Source organism: Apaloderma vittatum, unplaced genomic scaffold (assembly GCF_000703405.1).
Source record: "Apaloderma vittatum isolate BGI_N311 unplaced genomic scaffold, ASM70340v1 scaffold4784, whole genome shotgun sequence".
In the NCBI taxonomy this organism is placed as follows: domain Eukaryota; kingdom Metazoa; phylum Chordata; class Aves; order Trogoniformes; family Trogonidae; genus Apaloderma; species Apaloderma vittatum.
The window spans coordinates 40,490-62,699 of record NW_009714203.1 but is presented as its reverse complement, the minus strand read 5'-3'; the positions used below and the strand labels follow the sequence as shown (position 1 = coordinate 62,699).

The following is a 22,210-nucleotide window of genomic DNA, read 5'->3' as shown; positions in this document are numbered from 1 at the left end:
GATACCAAAGACAAACAACACCAGACACTTTTAGTTTAGCCTAGGAGTTCTTGAAGTGATTTGAGAAGTTAAAAACTCTGGGGAATATGGTAGGAATACATCTCCCTAATAAAACTGTGGCCTTATGGCCCGTACTTCCTCAGGGAAATAGAAGTGTGTACTCATGTTTTGACTCCCCACTTCCTAGCAAAATTAGGAGGAAGTATGCATCCCTAATCTTATTCAAAATCAAGTGAGTTTGGCAAAATATGTCAGTTATATCAGTAAGAAAGCCAGAGATTTTAACAGTACCTTCAACAACTAATTTTTACATCTGAATCTTTCTCTTCAGAGGCACAGTGAATATGTTAGAGTTTAGTTAATATTTGCTTGTACTGCACACCAAAGTGTCATTTTTACTGCTATAAGTTGATTATATTTTATCTTGAAGTTGGCAGGCTTTCATACGGAAAGGCTGCCTATCTAATAAAAACAAACATTAAAAAAACTGTCTAGCCATACCTGACCAGGCTGAGCATTTTCACAGACAGTTGTTTCATACTCCATGGCAAACTCTGGGGCATTGTCATTGATGTCAAGGATAGTGATGGCTACATAGCCTCTCCCAATCTGTGCTGGATTCTCTATAGGAAAAGAAGCCAACAAAACAATCAAGAAGAGCTCCTTGCAAGTTAGTCTTTGGGTTAGTGCATTTTTCATTCAAATTCTTCTTTTGCATATACATGTCAAATCAATTACAACCCCACCTACAAAGACAAAGGAAGCTCTTGGTTTGATCTTCTGGACCTAGTGGAGACTATGTTTATGTTTTCAAACTACTTCAGTTAAACTAAGACTTTACTCTCAGGGATAAACAGAAAATCTGACTCACTAATCACAGCATTGAATCACATCAGAGGAAGGAAAAGAGCAAGATGATGTAAAACTATTGCTGAGGGGTATAGTTAGCCAGAACAGCACTAAATTTGAAATAGCACAGTTATTATGAGTTAAATATATTTTTGTTGCAACTCAGATTGATCAGGGTATCACAGAATCATAGAATTAAGAAGTTAAAATCATAATTCCATCAGCTATGTATAGCAGACAAAGAGGAAGCTGTACTCAAAAGCAAATTGCAAAGTATTTAAAGTGCATACACAACAAATGTTGCTCACAGAGTGTTTTTAGTTTTGTTTTTTTTATTCCACGTGTGAAGTAGCAGAGGACTAAGCAATTCTGATACCAACATTTTCTTCTGCTGATATAAGCTTATTGAAAACAAGCAGGTCATGAACATAAATTAAAGCACTGTGCTCCTAGACTTTCACTTGTGTCTGGTATGCCCCTTGGCTACCCTGTAAGTTTTGTTACTACCCAGGAAAATTTTTGTTTTCCATGCTGGCCTCCTAGACCAAAATTTTACTCCTGAGAATACATGATGAAGTCATACAGACACGAAATGAACAAATGTTAGCTTTCAGGTTACACATTAAATTAACCTCACTGAAAGCAAGAAGTGAGGATTTTTAAAATGGCAGGCTAGAGAACCAATAACTTTTTTATTATCACAGCCCCGTAGAGTAGTAATAAGGATGAACTTTGAAGAAATAAATTCATTAAATATAAAGGAATTTTTTTTTTCATAGAGTGTAATTAGAGCTGAACAAGTTCAGGTTTAAATACGCATTAAGAGAATTCTTGTTGTATGCACTCGAAGGGTTTGATTCTTCAACACTTTTCATCCTACACCAGAAAAAACCCACAAGTACAAAATATCCTCTACAGTTTTACCTTAGAGTCAGAAAAGTGAAACCGCATAAGCATTCACATCCCCTTTCCTTCATATCTTTTAAGAATGCTGTGGCTGACCAAGAGCAATCAACTCTAAGTGAGTGCCATCACTAAAATAGCCTAACTGTTCTCTATACTCCTTATCACTTTTTCTTGGTCTAATACTGATGACTTAGCATATTTCATCTTCCTTTGTACTTGTTTTTTAGAAGTCAAAAGACTACACAAGGTATGAGACAAAGGAAAGAGCAAATATTTAATCTGTTGTATTTCTTAATTTTTATCACACAGGTTTCTTTCACATTGATGAAGAAGTTATTTTTATCTGTCATGGTTTTAAACTCTCATAATTTCTCTGAATGCAGCTCATGACAACCAAGAATGAACTTTTACACATAAGCAGCCAATGAAAACTTCTGATCACTACTTACGACTCTCCATAGCCAAAACTGTGATGTTGTGAACAGCATTAGTTTCCCTGTCCAAAGATTTGGCAGTTGTAATGACTCCACTGTTGGCATCAATATTGAAATACCTCTCCAGGTCTGTGTTTCGATCTATTGAGTACCTAGGTGAAGGATGACAGAAAACTTTTGATTCATGTTCAATTAAGGCCTGTAAAATGTATCACTGTTTTCTTATTAGAAAGAGTTTCCACGGTTTCCCCATTTTCAGATTTGTTTTCTCCAGTTTCTCTGGAGTGTTCAGAGAAGCCAAAGCCACATGTAAACGTGAGAGAGTTACGCAGCGGCCTGTGCTGGGAGAGGTGAGTTCTGTTGCTGCAATGTCCACTTAAATGAGTTTATAGGTATTCCCCTCTCTTTCCTTTCTTCCTTTCTGCTCTAAGGCAAACTTTGACAGAATATCATCCTCCTGAACCCCAGCTAAGGAGAAGCCAAGTTGGAAGTTCGCTACATGGCTGTCCCAGCTGTGTACTGCTCCTGTGGGAGCGGGCAGACTGACACAGAGCTTTCCATCATTAGCAGAAGAGCCTCGGAGTCACCCAGAGCTACAGGGGAAGGGAAAAAAAGAGAGATGATGCAGAGTAGGTCAAGGGATTGAATGTCATCACCACCAGTTCCCGGTGCTTTAGTCATTAGACAAACACAAGCTCATGCCCTGAACTCTTTGGCTTAACATATCTTTTACCTCCAAATTTGTTTTAAGAAGGAGAAATGAGCTCCTTAGCAAACAGAAAATAGCATAAGGGAGAAGGTCAAAATGCCTGTGGGTGTTTTGCTTATAACCTTTTTCAGAGAAAGGGACAGTTGATTAGGTAGACTTGGATTTAGAACTGGAATAATCTTGACATTCAGTTTAATATTGGGTCAGATTCTTGCACTCTTGTTTACATCAAATTCGTACTTCAGAGCCTGTCCCTACACTCAGAATGAATTAATATGTCCAAATCAGGCCAAGTCTGATCATTACAATTACTGTCACACTGACAATATATTAGATTATTGATTTAACATTAACTAAATCCTTTGAACAACATGTAAGGAAAGAATTATGGAAGATAGTTAAAAAAAATTGGCCTTCTCAGGTATAATCTTACGACACTATTTGTCCGCTCTGTTTTTGTAATATAGAAGCTTCTACTTTGTTCTATTACTGTATTTTTATCTATCCCTCTTGGCTACAAAATCTTAGAGCAGAGATGTGTTACATAATTAGAATTGTTTTACCATGTTATGTCACAATGAGAGAGAGAATAAAGAGTTGTAATAACAACAATAACAGCAGTTTTCATGAACTAAGACTATCCCTCTTTCATATTTTTTTTTTTTCATTTTATGTTAGCTGTAGTTCATTCTTCACTTTATTTCATGCTGGCACTGTTGTTTATTTAGCCAGCAGTGTTCTTCAGCTGTTTTGTGGCTGGCAAGTTTCCCCAAGAGACTTTGCCTGTCACCTCTGCTGTGCAGTCAGTTTTGGCAGGCCCCCTTAGCTGGGATTCAATCTCCTGCCAGACCTTAGATTTCCCAATTATTAACACTATCACTGTGTTGGAGAACCAAAGATCATTCTTAGAAAAACAGTAAAAAGAAAGAGAGAAGGAGAGAGGTGAGAAAGACAATAAAGGAAAAGAAAGTGATAGAAAGGAGGGCAGAAGGGCAGGAAGGTAGGAAGGCAGGCAGGCAGGAAGGAGGGAAGGAAGGAACGAAGGAAGGAAGGAAGGAACGAACGAAGGAAAAGCATATATACATATACATATACACATACACATACACATACATATACATATACACATAATATAAATAATATGAATAATATACATAATATAAATAATATAAGTATGACAAACAATTCTTATGAAACAAGAAGAGAAATAATTTTTAGGCATAGGAAACAAGCAGTTTCCCTTAACTTATTTACAAGTGTTGCACCCATATTCAGATTCTAAAAAAAAAATATTTTAAACACTTTTAATCCTTTAATTCCCTGCAGCTATTAATACTTGAAAATCTTTGCGCTACTGAACTTTTAAATCCTTTATTTAAGCTAGTTCAACATCAATAGCTCTCTGGTCCATAAAAGATAGACTTTTATTTTCAAAATATTTATTACCTCCCCCCTGGTATTGTCAAGGTTTTAATTGTGTCTGGTCTTGTAATGTGAATATTCTCTGAAGTGTAGCCAATCCAATTTTTAAAAAATATCAAAATAATCCAATGTTTGGAAATTGGAATACTTATTTATAGATTAATAATTTAAACTTCTTGAATAGATCATGAAAAGTATTATGCACTAATCCTCCTTAACACATTCCAATTTTAGGTAAATCTTACTCTGATGTATATCACAGCAGATGCAGGAGAGCTTTAAATTATATGACCTGTCAGTACCCCTGACAATGTACGTAGCAGTTTCACAGGCATATAGATTAAATCCTCACTATTTTTCTTCTTCTTCCCTATGAAATTCTAAACAACTCTGGAATTTAAAGAAATCTTCAAGATGTTGGTTAAGGTGGTAATATAATTCTTTTTCATGCTGGAATTGAAAAATTAACCTGATCAAGGTCAATAAATTCCTCACATTTACGGAAAAGTCAAAAGCATTGTAAGCATGGACTGCATTTACAGAACTGGACTTAATCCTACTCTACACGATTCTGCTAAACCAGATATACACCAGATGCTAACATCAGTGCCAGAAAACACTGCCACAGCAAAGAAAAGAGCTTAGCAAAGATAAATTTCACAAGTAAATCCATGCCAACCATCCATCTAGGACTTGTTTATACATGATAGGAATCAGCTATTTTAAATATGTTGTAAATATATAATGAAAGAGAGAGAGAGAGAACACTTACGTCATCTCTACGAGTGAAACATATGCTTTAGTTTTACAATTTAAGATTCCTGTTTGAGAAATTACGGAGCTACACCAGAGTCCCAAGTTGATCTTAAATGCACAAAAGTGAAAATCCAACATCACCAGAAAAGGTGACATCAAAACAAGTTCTATACCTGTGAAGTTTTTTCCTGTGTGTGTCTTAAATGAACAACAATAGCAAATGAAATTTAGTACTAACTTCTAATTATGTATGTGTTTCTCCTTCTGCACGTTTAAGTTCACAAAATTCCTGAGTTAAGAGTATTACCCACTAGATGCTTTCATGTTTCCTTTGACAATTAATATTACTACTCTTCATAAAACAGTTCTTGTTTAATTTAGGTGGTAACTATTTGTCCTTGAGCTTTAACCTCGGATACAGGCAAATATAAGACATAAGACACTTCATGTTTTCTTATGAATTCTTTATGACCTTGGACATTAGATTATGGAAGACTTGCAGCTTCTTTACACACCAAAGAGAAAGGAAGAGGTCTTTGACAGTTTTCGTGCATCTCTAATGTTCATGTATCTTCCCATTCAAATGGAAGATATTTGGCTGCAGCAGAATTTACAAGACTATTGCCTGTAGTCATCCTAACTAGGACAGGAAATGTCTTGTCCTATCCACTTCTCTCACATTAAAGAGTTTTTGCTAATGGTTTTCACTGTGAGACCTCAGCTCTGGTTTACCATGCAGAAGTTTATATGCTATTATATTCTTGTGCATAGTGCATAGAGAATATGAATCACTATGAACATACACACAGAAGTTGATTTAAGAGAATAAAACTTATTACAGACAATAGTAGGCTCTCCTTAAACTTAGAGAGAAATGAATATGAGTCAATATGTTGAGGGTTTTTTCTTTGCAATTCTGAAATTGTATCTTCTTTGATTTACAGAGACTTAAATACATTATTTTTTCAAAGACTCTGTAGTTCAAGAGTATAGAAGTCAAAACATGCAAACTCATACATCTCAACCTGCTTCTGCAAGGAAGAAAAGCTAACTAATTTGTCTTCAATGTTACCAAAGAACCTCCCACAATGAAATTAACAATTTCAATACAAAGGCTAAATAAATAAACGATTAAGACTTCTTATAATTACCTGACAGGACTATTTGAGGCATCTGGATCATGGGCCGCTACAGTTCCAATGATAGTGCCAACCTTTGCTGCTTCAGACACCACCATGGAGTACAAACGTGAAGTAAACACAGGTGGCTCATCAACATCTTCTACAATTATCTTCACTGTTGTTATATCACTGAAGGGTCCCAGACTCAGGAAGCGAGGGTCAATGTGCATATTAGCTGCTTCTATCCTCAGGGTATAGCTTGTCTTAGCTTCAAAATCCAGCTCCTATACGGGTAAAGTTATTTGGAAATTTTACTATCCAGTGATACAGTTGCAAAACTGTTTCACTTAAAACTGTTGGTAAGTACAAAATGAACTTTGTACATTTGTACCCAACCAGTACTTTTGATTGGCAGAGCATAGTTGATGGCTCTTAGCTTTCTCAAAACACTATTTGTGGTGTCTTGCTAGTCAATATTCCCCAGTGACCTTAACAGTAAAGGTAGTTCTACCCTGTGAATCAAACAAGCATTCTCTGTGTTAATGACAAAGTTTTTTGTCACTTGTGTGAGGACTAAAATTTCCCCAATTATTTCATCACTGTGAAAGAATATTTCCTTTTGTCTTATTCATATTTTATCTAAGGTAATGTCACAGATAATGTACCACAAAAACTTGACATGATCTTCACTGGTGAAAACACCTCATTCAGTAAATTCTGAGTTGCTTGCTGAGCTGTTGTAATTGTTTTGAGTAGTGTTGGGATTGACTAATCAATTCTTACTCCAAGATCTGTACAAATTTGTGTAGGAAATGTGGTAATCAGTTAAACTACATTGCTTATATGACAATATGTTGTACTGAAATGCAGCCTGGAGATTGTTTTTGCTTGTTTTGCTTATTAAACAAAATGCACATTAACTTTTTCCACCTTCATTCTGCTTTAATTTTCTTTGATGAAAGAACAGAAACATGAGACCCACAACTGCAGTCTGGTTACTCAAACTCTAATTCCACGTGTATAGTTCTTTTTCAAACTCTAATTCCAAATGTATAAAACAGATTAAAAAACATTTTCTGCAGCTCTGATTCTGGATATATCACAGGGATCTGAAATGTGCTTGCAAAATAACCTGACACCATCTACAAAATATTCCTATACTCAGAGGAGTAGCAGAGGTGGAACACATCTGTTGACCTACAAATGTAAGGGCCTAAGTTCTCGATTGAGTTACAGCAGGATAAACCTCAAATGTCCATCTTTAAGTCAGTGATTATGCTGATGTTACAACACATCTGTAAGTAGTCTAGATTGAAAAATGAATTGCAACACATCACACTCAGAAAGGCACTGAACTTTTATAAACTCTACGTGGCAGCAAAAGCCTTCTGCAAATGGAAATACATGTAATCCTTATGTTATGCAAATGCTTATTTTTTTCACTGAATCAGAGCTGTAGTATTCATAGCTCTGAATACAGAGATATGCCATAAAAGAAATATTGTCTGGATACTCGTCACTATACTGGGTACAACTGGTCAGTATTTATTACTAAAGCACATTTGTTTTGTTTATTAATTTGGGGTTTATATTCAAAGTACAATATGTATGATGTGGTATACTTTCCATCAGAATGTACAAAAATATGTAGCAGATAAAGGAAGGCTAATTCATTCTCGTTAATCAGTGATATCTGTTGAGACTGGATGATTAAGATACAGTGATACTTAATCAAGCACATGAAAATATATCATTAGACAAGATAGCTTCCTATGATATGCTTAAGTCAACACAATAGTCACTCCAAGAAAAAGAGATTATGAAAATGCTGATTTAATAGAGAAAGTGCATGTAATACAATATTTGTAACTAGACAAATTCTATAAACTTTCATTAGAATAGACTAAGCAAAATAAAGAAGAAATATCTAATTTAAATTTTAAAGACAATTCTATGTTTCTATATTGATTAAAGAAGACTAAATTAGAATTTTAACACTTGAAATCATAAAAAAAATGTTTTCTGTGTGAATGTTTATCTCAAGGGCTGACACGCCCTTTTATATCATTGTATTTCATTCTTGCAATGTAGAAAGAGGCCATTCTTTATTTGACTAGATTACAGGAGTGCTAGACTATTAGGGAATACACAAAATGCACTTTCATTAGAAAGGTAATTCTCATAGAGAATGATGCAAAACTAATGATGGTCTACATACATATTCTAAACAGCCTTGCTTACTAAGGGCAGGTTTCACCTTCTCTAACCTGGCCATACACATCTGAGGAAATCACCATATGGTGCTTACTGTGAGTGTAGCAAAATTATTCTAGTTTAAAAATCAGCTGGTCTGCTTATGAATGTCTGTTGTTCACCAGTCAATAATTGAATAAAGTAAACATCTGCTTTCAGCAACATGAATCCTGCCCTAGGATTCCTAGTATCCAATGCCAGTGATAGTATCCAAAAGCTATAAGGGTCTTGTTAATGAAAAATAAATAAATTTAAAATCTAGCATACGTATATGGCAGGGAACAGCTCATGTTTAGAAGAGGGGAAATACGGATTGGCAAAAGGAATCATGATATTGTGTTATACAGGGGCAATAATATTATTTTAGTTCTTTGTAGCAGAGTCTGTCTCCTATGACGTCTGTCAACATCTATAAAAGCTACAGTCACCATCCTCAGCCTGTTCCTATAAGATACACATACTCAGATCCTATGGCATATACAGAGGTACCAGATTTTGAGGCACAATATAATTTGGGAAAACAAACAAAACCTCCAAGATAATTACTGTGCAAGAGTTCTTGACCTGGTGGAAATGTTTCAATAATTTTCAGATAATATAATGAAGACATTACATACTACAGACACTAATGACTAAAAAAGTGATCTGAAAAGATTTCCTTTTTTTTGTTTCTTCTTATCTAATGATCACTGACGTCTGTTATACAGTGCCCATAATTTAGTTGGTCTTCAGATCACGCCTTCATTATTTCCTGCTATAACAAAAGCACAAGTTTCCAATAATGGAATACCAAGCCAATAGACTAGAAATCACTACATCAGTGCTGAAGGTTAAATGGACGACGTGTATTTCAGTCCTTCAGCACAGTGAGTAGAGCTTGACAACTTCATTAATATCTGTACGTTAGAGTCATCTGATTACATCCTGTGAAAGAACCATTCTGAGGATATATGGGGTCTCTCTTTTTTTTTCCCTTCCTTTTAAGGTGTAAGAAATTTATCCCATCTGAAGGAAATAATAAAACAAGTCTTCTATATTAGGGAGGCTGCGCATGAAGTTACCATTCACAAGAAGCTCATTTTTGTAATGTTCATATTTATCATATAATAAATTTCTAATAATGTACTCTTTAGAGGTAAAAATCCATTTTAAAGCCCAGTTGAGTTTTTATATTCAAATCTGCAGCACAGCAAACAAATGTACATTATCTGTCAAAAGAACCATGGAAGCCCCAAGCTCTTACATTGTAAACTGATACAGAATTGAAAGAAAATTTTCTACCTGCAAAAATAAGTGAAATGTTAACAATGAAATGTTAACTAAGTTAACTAATTGTTAACTAAGCTATTATTGTTACTAAAGTCTAACTATAGCCTGCAAATTTGTAAATAAAGTGAGATCTGTATTTATGCCTTTTTCAGTATGCTATTTTTGGGAATAGCGCTTTGGAAACTGCAAACAATATGGTCTTGTACATGATTTTTTTTCTTAGAAAGTGAAGCCAAGATTCCATTCATTTGTATTTCAATCAGAATTCTGTGAACAGTCAACATGCATGCACTTTGAAATTGTACACACATAGGTTTGCATGGACAGCTGAAAATTTGTTGTAATAAATGACTGAATCATTATTGACTTCCAAAAAAAGTTTCTTCAATTCCAAGGTCGATACTGCAGAGGCAAATCCAATACATTTTTTAAAACACTAATATATTCAGAAAAATTACACTTTTCTTCCAAACACCCTCACCACTGTGAAATGTAACTATGCAAATGATCTGAGTCCTTACTAACAGAGCATTGATAGCAGAATGTAAATTACAAATTAAACCACAGGAAGGAATTTCTCCTACTCTACAGATGGAGAACTGAGTCACAGTGTGAACTAGGATAAAATTTTGAAATACTTCTAAGACATATAAATGCCTAATTCCTTTAAAAAAAAATCATAAGATTTTTTTTTCCTGAAAAGATCACCTAAGATGTATTTTTCCCTAAATCCTGCTTAAAAGTAGCTTACACATCTAATTTAGCTTTACTTAGGAATTCACTACAGAGTGTGCCTGTGAGGTGGAGAATAGCCAAAGAGAAAGTGAGAAAGGAAAAAAAATGGGAAGGCTTTCACAGTGATTTGAAACTACCAGGAAACAAATTGCATGAACACAGTAGGTTACATGAAAAGAACCCACTAGTTTTCCCACTGCTTTCCCACCCTTCCTCTGAGATGAGAATTCTGCTCTGAACTGGACATGTGGGTCTCATTTGCTTATTGCTTTTACCAGCTGCTTGAGGATAAAGTTAGTCTTCTAGCACTTTTAATGTCCTACTGCAGGTTGGAAATAAAGCAGGACATCCTAAAAACAACCCACACACTTTCATATACCATCCTAGATACATCCTGGATAAAGTTTTTCCATATGAATTCAGTCAATGAATTTAGTAAATGCATTGCAGAAGAAGGTAAACTTTATTTTTAAGTGCCAATAACTAATAAGTGGCTCAATACTGTATTTACTAGCTCCTGTCATAAGATAAATTTCGAAGTTCACCGATCTCACAAAAGTCAATTCTGCCCAGATTTAACCTCTTGTTTTTATGCAAGCCACAAACTTAAGAACAAAAGTTAGCCCTTGCACCAAAGAATATTCTGAAACTGTTTGCTATTTTTGACTCTGGAATGAACTTAAGCAACTTGTTGCAATACATGAATTTCATATAATCTCATTCATTTAATCCTGTTTCAAACACTCTAACCATGACAAAAGAAAATAAGGTATGACAAATAAGTGAAAAAGCAGAGAACAGCAAACCTTGCACAGCGGTACAGCATGCATGCTCCTTACCTGTGCTGTCTAAGGTAGTAAAATCCTACTCTTTACTCTTTGGAAAGATAAAGACTAAATGGATGTAAACTGAGGAAGTATTCCTCCCTAGTTTGATTCCTTATGGTCAAGGAAGTTATTATAAGAGTACCAGCCTATTGTCAAAATACTGCCTTAAACTGAGCTGTAGTCTAGCAGCTGACATTAGACACTAGGCAGCAACAGTACTAGCATGGTCAGGAACATGTAATCCTCAGTCCTGCCATAGCTTTGGAAACTATGTGCAGAACTACTACTACTATTTCAAAAATAGCACTGTTTTTAAACTGTTTAAGGCAAAAATCCATCCTAAGAAAACTGTGCAAGTCAAACAGATAACTGGATTTAGCAATGCAAAAGAGATATAAGTGAGGGAAGAATACACTCCACATTTTGATGAAAATCAATGTCAGATTAAAAACATGATTTTTTTTTCTGCTGACTTTCAATGTTTTGAAGTCTCTGTGCCATAGGTTGCAGAAAAGAAATATGTTTAAATATGCATAGAAAAATACCAAACCAAACCAAAAATTAACTCTCCCCAAATCTCATTCACTAACTTTTTCACCTTCCAAATCACAGAAACACAAAATCACAGAATCACAGAATCACAGAACGTTAGGGGTTGGAAGGGACCTCAAAAGATCATCTAGTCCAGCCTCTCCGCCAGAGCAGGATCACATTAAAATATGTATTCATAAAATCCATTACAAACAAGTAATCTTGGGAAATATCTAGCGATGTAACTTTTCTCTCTTTCTAATATTATGAATCTCAGTATCTTTCTCTTCTAAAAAAAGTTCAGATCATCGAATTTATATATAAATAACTTGTTTGCAATTTTTAGATGATTTGGGGGCATTTTGTTTCACATTTCATCCATGTGTAGCATACAAAAATCCTGCTTTGCTCATTTAATTCTTAAATCTCACTTCTCTCAATTTTTTTTAAACTTTTTTTTACTTGATGCTCCTTATGTGTTAAAAAAAAATACTTAGGTTTTAGTGATGAAGTAACTTTTCAGATGGTCTCAAAATGATAATCCTTCTAAAAGCAGAATGTAAAATCCTCAGTTTGTGTGTGGAACTCTGGTAACCAGGTGCCAAACTTTCTCCACAGCACCCAGCACAAAAATGGATGGAGCCATGCCTTCAGCTGCTCAGAGATGCTGGCAGTGATTCCCATGCCTAGCCTGCCGATCTGTATGTACGATTGAGGCAAAAGTATGTAAAGCTGAAGCATGCATTTGCATTTAGAACCAAAGCGTGCCTTTTCAGAAGTCTTTGCCTTGGCGTGTTACTGCTTGATGTGCATACAGTCATGGCATCGGAGCATATAAATACACACAAGTTTAGGATGATGGGTATGCATTTGGAGGCTGAGCTGTCTTTCAATGCCTTAGTTGATTTCAGAGGCATGAGAAGGAGAGAGCTAATTGTGCTCAGAGGTGTACAGAACATCATGTGCTGGATAGTAAAATGTTCATGCAGCTTCCAGGTTACAGACTTCATTTCTTCCTCGATTCATTACTAACAAACACGTTTATCATGCAGGGATATCCTCTGCCCAACTCCACAGAGATCTGGCAGCTAAGGCTCAGTGGTTGAAGCCCATTTAACCTGTCATTAATGGCCTTCTGTGGACTTATTCTCTAGAGAAGAACAAGGTGCAGTGGTACTGTGCTCGAGCAGCTCCTCACTTACTTTCTTCCCTCCTAGCCAGCATTCTCTGCAGGCTTGGCAGGAAGGACCTTTCAGCTTTGGGCAAGGCACTAAGTACCCCTCAGCATGGGGACTCACCTTTGGGTATGGCAGAGGAAAGAAAATCGAGAAAAGTGGGAAAAAAGAGATAAAAGTTCCAGAGCTGCAGAGAAAAATGTCTGATTTGTTTTGTCAAAAACCAGCAGCATCTAGGTTTAAAAATGTTTAGCACATTGGAGCATTTCATCAGGTCAAAATTTTGTAACTTCTTTAATGTAGTCCAAAAGCCAATTCCTAGAGCACCTCTCAAGATAAAGGTTCAGTATCAAAAAGCCCAGTTCAGCTCGCTACTTGAAGTATTTATAGAAGTAATAAATGACAATTATTGGTCCACTGTACAATACTGGAATCAGGACATTCCAGGAACAAACACCATGACTACAAGAGCATACTAAAAACTAACTCATCAGTTCTCAAATCAGTTCTCTGAAGTCCCCAACTGATTCAGTATTGCTCACTGTTGCACTGACAAATGCTTTTCCACTAGGATAGACATTTTTCTTCCGTATCTTTGCTCAAAAGCCTTAAATGAGCAAGCCAAAGGAGCCACATTGAATTTGGCTGTTGAACAAAGAGGCGACTAACTTTTCATCACTTGTGTTTCAAATATGCTAAGCAGGAATTAGCACAGTTTGCAAAAAGCCTAAACTAGATTTTTTGCCTTTAAAAAAAAATATCCACATTGCACATATTAGAGTGATCTTTCAAGAGTTCTAACTTCCTCCATTTGCTGTGACATCTCCAGATCCTTACCAGCTCTCAGCAGGTGTTCAGAGTATCAGAGAAATAGCCTATTGCTCTGCAACACGATATAGTATTAACTTTTTTGAAAGGAGAAGTGTTACTGAAGTTTTATATTGTTTTAGAAAGCAATTGATGCACCAGAGACGGAAAAAAAAGATAAAAAAAACCTTACTGAACCAAACCAAACCAGAACCAAAACGCCACAACTGGTAGGTGAAGCTTACAGAGATTAAAGACTATACAGGAAAGAAAAATCTGCTATGGAATCATATTAATTACAAACATAAATATTTTCTCAGGAACATACATATATTCTAAAATGTCAAGCCAATCTCACATGTTAGGGGGTACTAAAGCACTTAGAAAAGTTAGGGCTGTATATTGCCAAGCATTTACACATTAAGAGTACGAAATTGTATGAGAAGAGATTATTCTAAGGTGTTCTCCTCAAAATTTAAATTTTCTTGCAGAATATTTCAATGTACTTTTCTTTTGTAAAAGGATACTCTTTAAAATGTGTTGCAGCAAGATAAATGTGCTGAATTTTAAGATTTTTATGTAAATGAGATTTTTCAAAATGTACACATAAAAAGCTAAGAAATTTTTTTCTTTAAATATTTCCTTTTTAAATATATTTTTATAATATATTAACTTTTAAAACAAATTTCTTACTGATACATAATTTTAACATTCGTAATATGTGCATTCAGAATAGAACAGCATCATTCAAAGACAATTAGATTTTTAAAATAAAAGTTATGGTTTGGATCCTTTTTCCACTTGGAGCTTACTGTAAGATGTATTTTCACATTTTCTCTTTAACAAAAGGACAAATGAGATTAAACCTTAGGTTCCCATCCAAACTTGTATGTGCAGGAGTTTAAAAAAAAACCCAAAACCTCATCAAAAGAACAAAGCTATTGAAAAAAAAAAATCCACAAGAATTTTCAGTGTAAATCACTGAAAAGCTCAAAACCACACATAGAAATGCACACACTTAAGTCAAGATGAAATATGCCAATGGAAATTTTTACAGCAGGTGAGGCTTTAGGAAACAACTGCTCATATGCTCATTACATGCCCTCATCTTGCACAGATATAAACAGTGAGAAAAATCAGGCTTACCTTCTGAATTGTTATGATTCCTTCCTGAGTGTCTTTGTCAACAGAAATTTTGAATACCCCCAAGCCATCACCATCCACAATCTTGTACTCCATTTCAGCGTTAGGTCCCACATCTGCATCTGCAGCTTTTATTCTGGCCACCACAGAAGCCACTGGCAAAGACTCTGGGACATTATACTGATACGACCCTGTTAAATTTAAAAATTGAATGTCTTCAGAGTGTTCTGGGATTGTATGCTAAAAAAAACCCCCAGCCTTCTTAAAATCCACTTTCTTTTAAATCACGCACTTATATATCTACTCAGACTATCAGAATATACTCAGTTTAAAATAGAATTGCCCTTTTTTTGCTAGGTTCTCCTTGTGAGGGACTCTTCTTTGCCTACTATTGGCGCAATTTCTTCCTGCGACAACAGAAGTGCAAGGCAAAGACGCAAAACCACAGTTCAAAACTTAAGTGCAAATCATGGCATGAAAGCCCACTGCAGAGTTCCAATGCATAAAATGTTTTACTTTGTTTTCCACAAAAAAAAGGAAAAAAATTGAATAAGTCAAACAATATAAACTCTTATTCTTTTATGGCTGTGTACCTTGATTAGGCAGTTTGCTGTCTGACTATGACTAGAAAAATATATATATATTCATTTCTTTAACAGTAACTGCATCATCTGCATTTTTGAAAATTCCAGCTTTTTCATTCAACTAGAAAATGATATATATGCTGTCAAAAGGGTATGTGAGTGTAGTCTGTAGCAAACAACACTCTCACCTTCAAAAAATAAGTTTGGTTACTATATTATTACTTCATGCAGTTGAGAGACTGAAATAACAGTAAATCTGTTATGTACAGATCTGCTTTTTATATCACCAGAGGTGAAGTAGACATGAATATATTCTTTGCATTATTTTAATTCTACTTGGCAACAATTTTTTTTTTAAAGAATAATGCACCCCAGACAGAATGCTATTAATAAACTGAGCTCTCCAGGTTTGAGCGTACACTTGCATACTCCTTTCTTTGGTTAGGATGAGAACCACCTTGGTTAAAGAAAGTAAATAGAACGAATGTCCCTTTCCAGCTCTTCTGTGATTAACTCTGTAGGAAACACTGTACACAGAAGAGAAATCCTGCTAAAATGTCAAAGGAATATGAAAGATTAAGAGGCGAGTTAAAGAACTATGCATCCGGAAATCCACCTGGCAAGAGCTAAATATCTATTAAGTTGTGCGGGTTTTTTTGTCTTTTTATTCGTAGAGAGGAAGTAAAATATATTAGTGAATACATCTGCTGTACATGATTGCAACTGATCAGAAGCATATTAGGTAAAGAAAAGCAATTATTTCAATGTGCTAATTATACCAATACTAATAATACACCTTGCTCTCAGTGATTTTCCAAGTACTTAACATGAAAGCTGAGCAGCACTTTTACCCTTTGTTTAGAAATAGTTGACTTGTAAGAAAACAACAAAGGTTAGAAAAAGTACTACACGTCATATTTTTACAAAGTAACTGACGTCGTGGAAAGCGAGGTGGGTTGTCATTAACATCAGTCAGGGTGACAGTTACAGACGTGGTCCCTGATAATCCGCCATTCTGCCCAACCATGTCCTTTGCTTGAATAACTAGTAGATATTGGTCCTTGGCTTCTCTATCCATATTCGGAAGGGCAGTCTTGATAACACCTGCAGTAAGACAAGATATGTCAATGATTGCACAAGCAAATGTATTACTGTGAAAGCTGAGCTTGCATTTGAAAGGTAGCAGCACATCAATGATTACAAGAGAAGAAAACATGAATTTCAACACTAGTATCACAGTTTTTGAGTAGGGGAGGAACTGATATACTACAAGTTTATTTTAAGTAGTCACCAAAACCAAACAATTTTTATTCAGTATGAGATTCTTTGAGGGTAATGCCATCCATAACTGGTTTTTTTCTGCATATCTTCTCCTTGAACTATAGACTGCAGAATGACTTGGGTAACATTCCCTTCCCTAGAAGATATCATCTTCTGTGTTTGATTTCCCAGTCTTCTAGTGCTAGGAAGAGCAGAGTATTCTGCATTCATTTTTGAGATTCCAAGCTCAAGATCAATTTCACATTTTGAATGTCATTCACCACATTAACTATTACTAATATTGATACCATGCTACATTCCACATATATATGAAATCATCTTATTTTACCATATATTTGTTTTAACAATACCCACTTCTAAAACATTAGTGTAATTAAGAGAGACTTTTGATTTATTAATGGAAATACTATAATATCTGAAGTAGCTTTTGTTATATCCATTTGATGATCTGCATACAATTTGTAATTAATTGATGAAATGAAATGAAATGAAATGAAATGAAATGAAATGAAATGAAATGAAATGAAAAACAGAAGAAAGCTCCATATTTTATCCATTCAGTTCTGTTGATATAGATCAGAAATTAAGTATGCCTTCTCAAAACATGATGACTTTATGAATATTTCATGCTCAGTACATAGTACAGCCACTAACTCTGATTTCCAGAGAGGCAGCCGTTTACTCCACCAGCACTTTGTGTCAGCAGCAAAGGAAACATAACAAGCTAAATAAAGGAGAGGCACGTTGGGACACATATCTCTTCATCTAATATTTTTGGAAGGTTTAGTTACAGTTTTATTTCTTTGTTCCCTTATGAATGCAGGACTTGCCATTAATCATCTCTGGGTTGAAACATTTATTCCACTAACAGACTGTCTGGCATTATTTTACTCACTTTACAAGACATGTTAAAATACAATTAATATACAATTTCATAATGTTATTGTTTCTACACTGCTTTTTCTGGCCCGCTTGTTTTTCTATCAGAGCTAAATTGCCAGGAAATGCTAAACAATCATTTGGAAGCTAATTATCATGCACGCAGGAAATTTGAGTATCACATCAAAGTGAAAATGTATGCAAACATTTCAGTCTGAATTCTTCAAGATTTTTGATTTAGCAGAAACTACCATATTACTGCTCAAGGGCTGTCTGCAGTCATTATGGCAATACACACTGTACATACATATACATGGAGAGAGAGAGAGACAAAGAGAAAATTGCCATAAATCACACTTATTGGAGGGAAAAACAAGGTGCAATATATCCCTGCTGAAGATGGACCTATTGCAATATGAAGATAATTATAGTACTTATTTCTGCAAATGTATATGTTGTTAAGGAGAGTGTGACCTTTTGGTCATAGCATTGGGATTCAGGTCTGATTCACAGCAAAGACTGTTAATGATAAATAGCATAAATAGTTTGTTTCTCTTTTGTTTCAATTTGTCCATCTCTAAAATGAAGATTGTAACTCTTCTCCATGTCAGTGTAAGCGAAGGCTCAGGCACCAAACTGAATTGAGCAGAGTGAGAATGTACTTTGCCACTCTATGAAATGATACAGTTGATTTATTAAACCAACAGAGGATTAAAGGCTGCATCTTGTTGTGGCTTAAAATATTCTCCAAATTTTACAAAAATAGTAAAAAAATTTCATCAGTAATTTGTGGCAGAAAAACATTATATTAGATAAAAATAGGAAGCATGTGCTTTCTTCTTCAAACTAATAAAGATAAAATACACTTCTTATAACAAAACTTCAGTTTAGAAAGTAGAATGAAGAGTTGATCATGCCATAAATCTATACTTAAGGAGAGCTGGCTATATGGCATTCAGATATTTCTGAAACAAACATCTGCAAATAAAATTGTTTGCAGCATCTTGAAATTTTCATTGACCAGAAAGATGTCAACAGGCAGCAGCCCAGGGCGATCGTAGATTGACAGGATAAAAATTCCCATTCCAGCAATATCTACTTATCACAGTGCTCAGATGTGTGGTTTTCGTATCAACAAAATCCAAATGTATTCAATTAACCAAGAGACCACATTAATACGTTCCCAGAAAGCTTTAATGCACTTTTTTTTTTCCTTGGCACTAGTGCAGAGAGTTTATGGAAAGTTACCTGTTTTTGGCTCCACAGAAAAGTAAGGTTGTCCTTGTAATATGCTGTAAACCACTCGAGCACTATTGCCATAAGTAGGATCGTCTGCATCAGTGGCTGTCACTTGAACCACAGAGGTACCTGCAAGATGTTTAAGGGACTATTGTTCATAAAATATCAAAAAAAAATCTGAAAAACATTTATTCAACGTGCTGTGCCAATATATATCTGCAACTGTGTGAGGTGAGGTGGCTTTTTCACAACTGTTCATCAATTTCATGCAGATTCAGCTTAGAGTGTAAGAATTCTGTCTTCCCAGATAGTCTCAGCCTTTGACTCACAGCAATAACAATCATCTCACTCAGTAGCTCCCTCCCTCTATCTCTGCCTTTGTTTGGTGGAAGGTATGTGAACAGTATTTCTTAAATGATGGTGATGCCTGAAGTACACTTAAATATGAAATATAGTAATAATTTCCCTTTGAAGTCTGCATGCTAACGCTGTAATGAGTAGTTAGAAATTCAAGTATAAATACATGTGTATGTATTATATATTCTGCTAATTGCACACAAATATATAGAAAAGAATAATTTTTGCCTATGAAGTTACTTACCCTTCTACAAAGAGATGGCTGAAGAGTTTTTGTTTCAGCTCAGGGAAAAACTAGTGAGAGCTGTCTCTAAATTCCTTTTAAAAGTACTAATTTCTTTCAAAAATCTGCAATATTTTAGTATCAGCTGTGGTAATAATCTTCTGCATAAACATTTCTTGATGAAGAAATGTCTGTATGTTGACAGGAATAAGAAAATCGCTAGTAAGAAGGGTATTTTGTGAGGATCTCATTCTGCATCCAGTTCCTGTTCATTAGGTTCTCCATGTCAGTTCCCATTTGTTTTGTTCTGTACAACAGCTTCCATGATGTATGATGAGAGCAGAATAAAACAACACTTGGGAGCCAGGACCCTGGCCATGGTCAGCACCCTTTAATAGCCAGAAAGGATTATTTTTTCTTACTGGCAGATTGTCTGGTACATTGAGACCTTCCATTCAACAGCCCAGGGACCCATCTGGAGGTTAGGTTGCAAATTAATATTGTAGTGATTTGGCAGATGCCCAGTAAAGGTCTTCAGCAGAGGATCAAATTCCTTCATTAACTGGATTTAGTCACAAGAGCAGAGAAAAAAGCATTTGCTAAAGAGAGTGTTCATTTTCCAAATGAACACATTTTTGACATGTGAAAATGAGAGCACCAGGTTTAGAAATCACTCTTAAGAACCAACTGCAATAGCAAGTATCCAGGGTGAATTCAATGTAAGTTGTATTCTGGTCAGCTTTATTTTGACTTTTTCAGGAAATGAGCAGGAGAAAGTTGTGAAATTCTTCATATCTGAGACAGTATTGTCCCCCATTTATTTTCCTCAGCTTTTCGATTCTCAGCTAAGTAGAGGATCATAAATGGGTCCTGGGACTAGGCTGAAGGTTTGGAAACAATAAAATGTAGCCCCCCATAAAATGGTAAAGATTACAAAGGATGGGACTTGCTTTATCTTTCATAAGGTAACTTTATTCACTTAAGTTATGACCTAGATAACCCACATTTCTGATCTCTCTTCCAGAAGTATCCATGACATAGTATTATGATTGCAGTTCTGGTTTAAAGGAATTTTTCTGTGGGCTGTCTAATATTTTTGGACAGGGAAAAGGTTATTCTCATCCTGAAATTTCACTTGCAACTATGAAGTAGATGGAAAGTTTAAAAAGAAAATTGGTAGTTAATCCATCAAGTCCTTTATCAGTTATGGGACTTAAAATACATCAATTCTCTGTTCACCGGTAACTAAGAGCTCTGATTCAGTATGTCAAACAGATTTTACAGATTACTCTATAATGTCATTTCATACACGGACCTAGTTTAAACTTGCCAGAGTCTCTCCAGCTATTGAGCACAAGAGTATCATAATGACTATTTGACATCCTGTGTTCTTTGTGAAAGCCAGGCTTACCACTTCTACAAAGACCCTAAGCCCTGCCAATGAAGATTATAATGTCTGCAAATATTGGCAAAAGTGTATAAACCTCACACGCAGTTACATCTTTGCTCCTTGCTCCTGCTGCTTTCAAGGACTCCAGACCAACAGAAGATCAAAGAAATTAAAGGCTCTGCTACCTCAACACAGACATTTTGGAAATCCCACAAGCTTAGAAGTGCTTGTTTGCTGTAAAAATCTATTGATGTAGCAAACAAACCCTCCACATTCAGAGAGATGAATAAAGTCAGTGTCTGAATCTAATTGGCTCTCTCCTAAAACACATAGATCCTTTAGAAAAGTGTTGGGTTTTAAGGTAGAAATTCTAAACCTAAATCTTTCTGCGCTCATCCCAACTGAGTGTAATCAGCAACTAAAAACCACTGATACTTTTCGAGTCCTTTTGTGCTAATTGATTTCTCTCAAATCTCATGGGTGAAAGATCTTTTAAAACAACTGCTACTATCTCTTTAAAAGTTTTACACAGAAATGTTGAGCTTCCAGAAGTCCCATGCCAAGAGGGAGATTTATGTACAATATATTTCTTAAAAAAGAATATGCAATCTAACATAAGGTATGCTAACTATGTGAAAAATTCTACAAGTAGGAAATCAGTTCCAAGGAAACATAATGCATGGAAAGATCAGTACGTGAAGATTTCCAGAGATTTTCCCAGAGAAAATAGATTTCTCTTGAAGAACAAGGATACCTTCAGAGAACGATCATTACAACACAAAACTGTCTTAATTGTTCTTGCAAAGGATTGATTTCAATGTTCTTATTTTCCTTTAAAAATAATTTAACCAATAAAACTCTATGGATACTCATGGATAGTCAATAAATCTCTAGGTTAAGGAAAAAAGGGTAATTGCATCATGGTCAGCTGTCATACATGCCTTCAAGATTAGGACTTACACGGGACAGTCAATGAACTGCACTGCAGCTTTGCTACATCCAATGGAATGAGTGTCCCAACAAATCTTGTTTATGGCAGCATGGTTCAGAGCCATAAGTAGCAGGTAGAAAAAGGACATTAACCCTACCCCTACCCCTACTTTACTCAAGCCAGATCTAGCAATGTTTGCAACATGTTGCAGAGATGAACATTTTGTGATAGGGTCAAATAATGGTAAACTGCTTGATGAAGTTTATTTTGAGTTAGAGATCCCTCAGAAATATAATTTTTAAATATCTGAGTTTGTTGTTTTAGAAACCTCTCGTCATAGGTTTGTCTCTGGGGGGGGTGGGTTTGTAGCGATGGGACCAAGGACAGGC

The 22,210-nt window shown here is 35.4% G+C and overlaps 1 protein-coding gene across 1 annotated transcript in view; it reads right to left on the bottom strand.

The window, feature by feature from the left end:
* CDH18 (cadherin 18, type 2) overlaps nt 1-22,210 on the bottom strand; it is a 64,299-nt gene that overhangs the window by 10,131 nt on the left and 31,958 nt on the right. Inside the window, exons 3-8 of the mRNA XM_009868643.1 lie at nt 18,930-19,049; nt 16,458-16,625; nt 14,941-15,128; nt 6,228-6,481; nt 2,205-2,341; nt 502-623 (exon numbers count right to left, since the gene is read on the bottom strand). Of these exons, the coding sequence (XP_009866945.1) occupies nt 502-623; nt 2,205-2,341; nt 6,228-6,481; nt 14,941-15,128; nt 16,458-16,625; nt 18,930-19,049 (989 nt within the window). The remainder of the gene's footprint in view (nt 1-501; nt 624-2,204; nt 2,342-6,227; nt 6,482-14,940; nt 15,129-16,457; nt 16,626-18,929; nt 19,050-22,210) is intronic.